Source organism: Loa loa, assembly GCF_000183805.2.
Source record: "Loa loa unplaced genomic scaffold supercont3.112, whole genome shotgun sequence".
Taxonomy (NCBI): domain Eukaryota; kingdom Metazoa; phylum Nematoda; class Chromadorea; order Rhabditida; family Onchocercidae; genus Loa; species Loa loa.
In genome coordinates this window covers 31,965-40,042 of record NW_018108292.1, presented here as the reverse complement: position 1 = coordinate 40,042, position 8,078 = coordinate 31,965, and the positions used below count along the sequence as shown (strand labels likewise).

Sequence of the window (8,078 nt, the reverse complement as noted above, 5' to 3'; positions counted from 1 at the left end):
ATATATACTATATATATATATATATATATATATATATATATATATATATATATATATATATATATATATATATATATATATATTTCATCCTTATTAATCTGTCTTTGATCCCCAGTAACAAGATAAAATATCGTAGAATATATGTTAAGAGGTCATCATCCTAACAAGAAAGATATTGCAATAAGAAATTTATTACCTAACAAATATGAATTATTAATTATGAATTATTAGTCATAATTATTAACCGAAATTTTGCATACTTTAAGATCTAAAAGGTTTGTCTTCAGATGAAATGAACTCTTAAAAAACTTACAAATCGAACGATGAAAAACTCTTCTAATGTGACACCTTCGAAGCACCACTGTTACTAACATGCGTATAATTTGAATGTACCATTAAATTTCTGCAGGGACCTTAGGGACCATACTGCAGTCTCTTCATACAAAGAAAGCATAATAAAATTACTTCATTAGACCGAACCTTTCCTGTCACTTTTTTTCTTTTCAACGACTTCTCTTTCTTTGAGTGCACAGCAGAATCTGTCATTTCTCTGTTATTTTGAACGATTTCAATTAATACCATTAATTATCACTAATGGCACCACTGCAAACCTGAAAATACCGAATACATCACGTTAGAACCGAGACTGTTCTTATCCGGGAAATATTAATTAAATCAAAGGCCGCGCATAAACACCTCCAGAAATAATCAAAATTTCCATACAGTTATCCGCTGTACAGCGTCGCGCATTTCTCGCCAAATGAAACCTAAAACACTAGTTACTGTACAAACGTCCTCAACGTTATCGTTTCGCTATATTGCGCCACTAACCGAACTGAAATTTAACTAACTAACTCATTCTATTAACTCATTTTGAAATTTAATTAATTACTAACTCATTCCCCCACTCTCTTATAAAGCCTCTAAGAACAAATGCTAAAACACATTACGCACAATGAAAAACTTTTCAACTAACTTCCAAGGAAAACAAAAGCTGAGCTCTAACGAACTGATGCAAAAGTATAAAATAAAAGCACAGATCATTCCAGTAAGGTTTTGTTATGTACTGTCGTGGGGTAACAAAAGAGTGACTGCATTAGTAGTCGTAGTGGCAACTAAATGGAAAGAACATATACATTTATTGTCATTTATGTGTAATTTCTTCACAACCAAACAAACCATCATGATTAATAACTGTAGTATCAAACAGTGATGAAAACATATTATGGTTTTTAAACTGAATTCAACAACAGTAGATTTGTCCGCCTATAACGCTAACTTTAATGAAGTTAGCTTCAATATTTTCGATAACTCGAAAAATATGTGCAATCTTCACTTAATTACTTTAAATTGCTTCTCAGCTAACGTTGATTGAAATAAAGAGCCACAATGAAACTATTTTGCAACTGTTCCTAAGTCAGGTGTAAATAGTTAATCCATCAACGTTATGCCATGTTACATGACAGGAGTTCATCGCGTATTCATGTATAAATTACTATCACAAGTTAATAATATCAAACAATTATCAAACAAAAGGATCTAGCTAACAATTCCAGAACCACAAAAATATCAAGAATTTGAAACATTAAACAAATTTAACAAAAAAACATTCTAATTGTTTATCTATGATAAAACAAATGATTTCTTTTCACATTGCCAATTCCTTATTGTGGGAAAATTGCGGTCACAAGGAACACCTGTTCTAGAATAAGAACTGGACAAGGGGTCTAGACCATGAAGCCAATGACAAAAACTTATCTCTTCAAAGAAAAGCTTTTCACATCAGTTCATCTTCACAACTTACCTAATGAGCAAAAATATAACTAAATCTGCAGTTTCACATGAATGAATCATCAGTGATGTGAGCGGGTATACTTGCCCCAGATGTGCAGTATGAAAACAGAAGCTATGAAAACGAGACTCATGACGAGCACTGGGACTGGCCCAATTTTTAGGCCGGTTGCATCTTCTGTATAAAAACGCCATAAACCACCACTACCTACGCCACCACGTGCTGAACGCCCTGAACCTGAAATGAAATATATTTACTCCAAGAAAGGAGCAAATTGCGAGTTAAAAAAAAGTAAAAAACACATAACAATGCGTGAAGTTTAATGGATGTCCTTCTAACTCTAGGAAAAGAGATATGCAAGAATAGAAAAAGTTATTTTAAAAATGACCTGCAGAAGGACCACCACGTCTCTGCCGCACTGTAGTTCCCCCGGAACCAGCTCTTGCTGCACGTCCTGGACTACGACCTGTATCCGACATATTTGCGCTTCCGAAAATGAAATAACTGAAATTTGACTAAATGCCGACTGAGATTCTGATAGGATACCAAGCAGGACACATACTAAACGCCAATTATCGAAGAAAGGCTACAAAATATCTAAGAAAATGTTTAAAAAAATGAACAATTAAAAAAATGCCAAAAAAAACTCCAAAAAACTCCAAATGCACTGAAAATCCATGTAAAATAAAAAATAAATCCTACTATGCACCTTAACGACGTTTCCTACCAACATAAGCATGAACAGGTGCACTTGACGTCATGTAAACATCGAAAAAAAAGGTGCATTTGGAGTTACATAAATATACTCAACTTTTTTTCTCTTCAATGCAATACACAATATACAACCAGACATAACGAAATGAAGAAAAAAAGGAACATTTCCTAATTATTCAATTATGAGACATAAATCAGTTTTTAAGAGACGTAAATCAGTTTTTATAAAAATACATTAGATAAATGCATATCATAACGACTAGACAAACTTATCGTACATATGATAACAACTAGAATTATTTTAACAACTTATGGTACTATCATAACAACTAGTATTATTTTAAATGATTGGTAAATGAATATTTTTCTGTAAATGAATATTCTTCTGCTTCATCTTTTTAGCCATCACAATGAATATAAACAGAACTTTCACAATGAAATTTATACATCGTAACATACTGAGTTTTAAAATGATGCAAACTATTTCAAAACAGCAATTTTTGCATCAAACTACGGTTAAATATTTTCACTATTCGTCATAACGACGAATTTTTGTTTTACATGAGAATATCCACAGCAAATTTTTAACAATCCTTTTTCATAGTAGAGACCTATACAAATTTCTAATATTTGTCTGAAATTCTCATGTAAAACAAAAAATATCACAAAAAGGAAAATTACGAAAGAAGAATTTGTGAAAACTAATTAATATTTTCATCAATTTTTTCAATGACTTTTCTAGCGAATTCCAAAAATTTATTGAAAAGTTCAAAAATCGGAAATAAAACACTATGGAACAAGGAGTCAGAACGAGACTGACATCTTTAACTAGAAAAAAAAACTTGGATTTAAGTGACAGTTTCGATTTAAATATTCCGTCAAACTTTTTTCATTCTCTCCTTTTATCCACTGAACATTCCTTTCCTCTACCCTAACTTTGGTTCCTTCTTGGTCGATGTTTATACATCAAATTTAATTGATATTCCAGCAAATGATATCTAGCAATCAGTTAAATGGTATGATCACTCGCAACGACAAATTACCAGATCTGAAAGAAATTATCAAAGTTAATGGTCCCTCAACACACACTGTACAAAAAGTTCCAACCACTTTCTATTTTTCCAGAAATATTTATTCCTCATCTTTCCTTCCGCACATGTATGATCAAACTTCTACTTCGCTGACATAGCACCTGCATCTAAGCCATCTAATCATTCCATGTGCATGAACTTATACTTTGACTTGAATTTTACAGTGAATCAAGTTAATTTCAATAGTAAACCTAATTAACTCAATTTATTTATAGCAACAGCGTAGTATTCCACACAACAAATGGAAAGAGATGACATCTTGAGACAAATCTGAAACGGTTCTTAGGAAAATCACTGGCTTATTTTTTATTTTCATTAAATCTTTCCACACAACATTATACTGCTGATACACTATACCATTCAAAGAATATTTTGCCAAATTTTCTGCACAAACGTAAAATGAATTCTAGAATCAGTCATGCAAGGACAATTTCCGACAAATTCTAAATAACAGTACCTCGTAACAATTAACTCTTAACACTTAAAGAAACCATATTATTCCATTTATTAACCATTTCAGTCGTCTCTGATATTGAAAACAATTATCTATCTATTCATCGTTGTACTCGGTCGATATCGCTGAGCATTTTCATTTCGCAAGAGTAACTCTATCTTTTCTTTTTTTTTTTCAATAACATTTTTAAAAGGAGATTTAAAATGCAAGCTGCTTTTTCAAATTAATTCAATAGTTGGTTCCACTGTTATCATTTCAATTTATTCTCATTTATTCTCACTTTCAAATTTTCTGTCGAATTACCGAAATTAAAGCTACATTCAAATAAAATTTCCACAATATTCCAACAAACGGAGTAACGAAATCTTGTAAGTGAAATTAAAGCAATGAAGAGGATATAAGACAACAATGGACAGCGTAAAACAAAAACGTCTCAGTACCTACACAATGGACAGTGCTAAAGGGTAGCCATACCTTCATGATAGCCCCGATGGAGCTTTCATATGAAAAAATCCCGAGACAAAGAGTTCAGTTCAGTTTTTACAATCTAGCAGACGATACAACCTCATCGCTTATCCTTCGGGGTTAACCCACAACCAACGATATTTTCGCATATCCCCCACCATTGGACAACAAACTACGATATTCTTCTATTCATTAAATACATTTCCCCTAACATATTCCCAACTCAACGACCTATCAACCAACCGACAGTCAAATTATTGTCCAAGGCAACGACAAGGAGTTTGTTAGTTGATCATGTTACTTTTTGTATACTCATTTATCATTGCATACCAATTCATCGTGTTATATACATACATATTTTACACGTGTTATATACATATATATTTTTCTTGTTAACTATTAATATTGTGCAAGAACAATATTACTTCCCCAATAAATCTGTATCGCCGAGAAACAAGTTCAACAGAAAAAGTTTCCCAACATAGCATATTTTCGACAGAGTTACAACAAGTCTAAAACGACCCAGTTTCGATCTTTCGGAGGAATACATTTTCAGGAATACATTTTCTGGAAATCATTCTTCAAAAAGAATAAAATTATATCATAAAATCATTTTTCCATAACTGATTTCTCTCTAGTCTTGAAAGTTTCCCTAAAAGTATGGCAGTTATTTTACTATTCTCATCTACTGCAATCGACTTTCAAAACACTACGAGCAATTAGTTAATTACTTCCCGAAAGCACCTATTATGATCTTCCAACCATAGTTTTCTTGAAAATTATTAGACTCAATATATATTATCCAACAATCAAAAATACTCTTCAATACGTTGTGCTAAAGCTTAGTCTTCAATATTTATGATCATCTATCCAAGTTCAATCCATATTTCTTGGAATAAAGGTAACTGCATACATTCAGAACACAATCATACACATCATAAGCTTTCGGAAGATAAACTACAAAACCTGTTTATTTCTTTCCCAATCTGCTTAATTTTTTTCAGATTGACAAAACTATAAAAAATGCAAGATTTGAAGCAAAAAGCGAGGAATGGCAGCATCTAAATATAAAAAAATTTAATGGCTTTAACTTTGAGAACCAGAAGAACAACCTGCTGAAGAAGTTACGACCGACAAGAAATAAAATAATATCGCAAATAACGAAGAGAAACTCTCTTTATGTGAGTACTTGATATTTTTGAGGAAGTTAACCTTTCTTAAAAGATATTGCTTAAAGCGTTTCCCATTAAGCATCGTACATAACGAAATGACACTGAGATAACTTTATGTACGGTTTTAAACCAACCCTATATCCTTCAGCTTTCTTCAAAATTATTCGTTCCCTTGTCTTTTGTGATGCGCGGATGTCTGTACTCTATTAAAATTTCTTTTTTTTCTGGTTGATTTCTAAATTCTTCATTTCCACCTCATTTCTGCAACTTAATCCATAAAATTTATCAACAATTTTGATTTTAGCGCAGCAGTTCCTGAAACTGTTTCTTCACTCCAGTTTAATGTTTATTATCATGAGGTCGAAAAATTTACCAGAGATTAATCGAACAACTGCATCTCTGGCAACATTGATTATAAGAGAAGAATCACAACAAAGCCAATGGTATTCGCATATCTACTTTGTTAAATCATAAATTTCAAAAAGAATACACGTATTTGTTTCACTATGTGCTGAAAGTTACATGCCTGATGATGATATACAGCAAAGTGATTGATTAGCTGTCACTGTATTATTTGTGAATTGCTAAATACTTGATGCTAAATATTTGAACATCAGACAACAGTAACGGAAGATGCTTGCAAAAAATTGGTAACAGCTGCCGTACTTCAGAACTCGTAAAACCTTGAAGAAACAGATGCAGCAGCCGTATTTTAGCAAATAAGAGAACCGGAAAGATTAACAAAAAATTAACGGGAAAGTTGCGGTATAAAATTTACCGGAAATCTTTATGAAATTTCGAATCCTTGCTTGTGTGAATTGCTAGAAATAGAAATCAAAATTTGAGACAGAAATCAAAACTTTGGAGTAAAAGAAAAAAGCAAGTGACTACCGAAAACGGCAGCAAATTTGATTTTTCAAATGTTAGCAACTTATACGAACAATAAATTTGGAACGGAAGCTACGACTACGTATATGTGTTTGGAAAAATGAACTTTATAACTGGAAAAGTCATATGTATTCTCATTCTATGCATACATTCATCCTACGTGTCAACGTCAACCTCGTCCAATGAAATATTTAGAATGGAAATAATGAGTAAATGGGTATAAATCTACTCTTTCGTTTCCATTCAGTTTTCAAAATTTCTAACTATAATGAAAGACTCTTACGCTCGACAAAGCTACATTTTCTACATCACTTGCCAAGACCAGTTGCTTTAGAATGGGAAATTTGGGACAATATTCACGCATATCTATTGCAAGACAAACTTTACCCATATAAAATGCCTAAATTCTCCAACACCACACGTTACTTACAAGTCACAACTTTTGCAGTAATGCGTAAAAATTCAGCTCCAATATTTGCATAATTCTTAGATGCTTGCAAATTTCAATCAAAACACGCATCAACAGTGAAAAACTCCGAAAATTAAGCCTGGTAGGAAAAGATATGATGCATAAATAGACCTTCCAGGATTCTATCACTGATGGTCTATCCAACCAATAGACTGGTACCATAGTAAGTATTACATACAACAGGATATCAGCCTAGTATCAATCACCACAAATTCACAAATCACCACAAATTAACTAACACCATAAGCCTGAGACTAGGCCTATACAGCTCATAGTATTCACGTGTCTCACGCCATTTCTAGAATACCAGAATAACACAAGAGACAATCACACGAGCTCCCAGACAGAGCGGGTAATCCCGGGAGACCACGAGGCCACCAACAGGACAAAGAAAAATCAACCAACACCTATTATCCAAAATTGAACGAATGCCAGAGAACTGCAACAATCGATCTGTAACAGCCCTAAAATAGACGTAATTTAAGTCTTAATAGTTTCCACTCCGCAAGGTAAAAAGGATGTTGTAAGAGAGGATTCGATTTGTTTCGGATTTTTAGGTCATTATCATTACCTTTTCTTACGTTTAGCGAAGTTATAAGTGAATCTGGCAATAAGTGAATCTAAGTGAAAGTTATAAGTGAATCTCGCAATAAACCTGTATAGATATATTTCCGATGAACAGCACATCAGAAGGCACTAATGCAACTGTTTTGTGGGTTTAGGATTAAGGACCAACAATACAATTCATGTAGAGTGGACAGATTCGATAACTAAAGCATATGTTATATTTACTTAGATATTTGAATATGGTTTCTAATTACAATGTCAAGCCATCCAGTAGAGCTGCCTAGTAGTACCATATGATAGCACAAGTAGAAAATCTTTTTGATCTGATTGCAACATGTGGTATCATCACCTGATAGCACTATTCTGATAGTATCTTGTGATAGCGAAACGTTACTACAATAACTTTTTATAGTTAAAACAGGGGATATTAAAATGGAACAGAACGAAGGGATATCAAAATGGAACA

At 32.7% G+C, this 8,078-nt stretch overlaps 3 protein-coding genes across 3 annotated transcripts in view; all 3 read right to left on the bottom strand.

The window, feature by feature from the left end:
- Positions 1–619, bottom strand: part of LOAG_09543 (nucleolar protein) — an 8,854-nt gene extending 8,235 nt beyond the window's left edge. The window contains exon 1 of the mRNA XM_020447959.1: positions 481–619. Within this exon, the coding sequence (XP_020301860.1) occupies positions 481–582 (102 nt within the window). The 5' untranslated portion in view covers positions 583–619. The remainder of the gene's footprint in view (positions 1–480) is intronic.
- Positions 620–1,358: 739 nt separating this feature from the next.
- LOAG_10704 (transporter Sec61 subunit beta) lies at positions 1,359–2,306 on the bottom strand. Its single transcript, XM_003146228.2, has 2 exons — positions 2,181–2,306; positions 1,359–2,029 (listed from the first exon to the last, which is right to left on the bottom strand). Exons 1-2 carry the CDS (start codon positions 2,269–2,271, stop codon positions 1,854–1,856), a joined length of 267 nt encoding a protein of 88 aa, XP_003146276.1. The 5' UTR covers positions 2,272–2,306; the 3' UTR covers positions 1,359–1,853.
- Positions 2,307–5,762: 3,456 nt separating this feature from the next.
- Positions 5,763–7,732, bottom strand: LOAG_10703 (hypothetical protein; the record flags this gene model as incomplete). Its single annotated transcript, XM_003146227.1, has 4 exons — positions 5,763–5,891; positions 6,860–6,976; positions 7,353–7,509; positions 7,617–7,732. 4 exons carry the CDS (start codon positions 7,730–7,732, stop codon positions 5,763–5,765), a joined length of 519 nt encoding a protein of 172 aa, XP_003146275.1.
- Positions 7,733–8,078: the final 346 nt, after the last annotated feature.

Bases quoted from the DNA above. Each gene is read 5' to 3' on its own strand.
- LOAG_10704 (XM_003146228.2), bottom strand. From the start codon at position 2,271: ATGTCGGATACAGGTCGTAGTCCAGGACGTGCAGCAAGAGCTGGTTCC. The intron at 2,030-2,180 runs GTCATTTTTAAA...ATTTCATTTCAG, and splicing joins ACGTGGTGGTCCTTCTGCAG to GTTCAGGGCGTTCAGCACGT.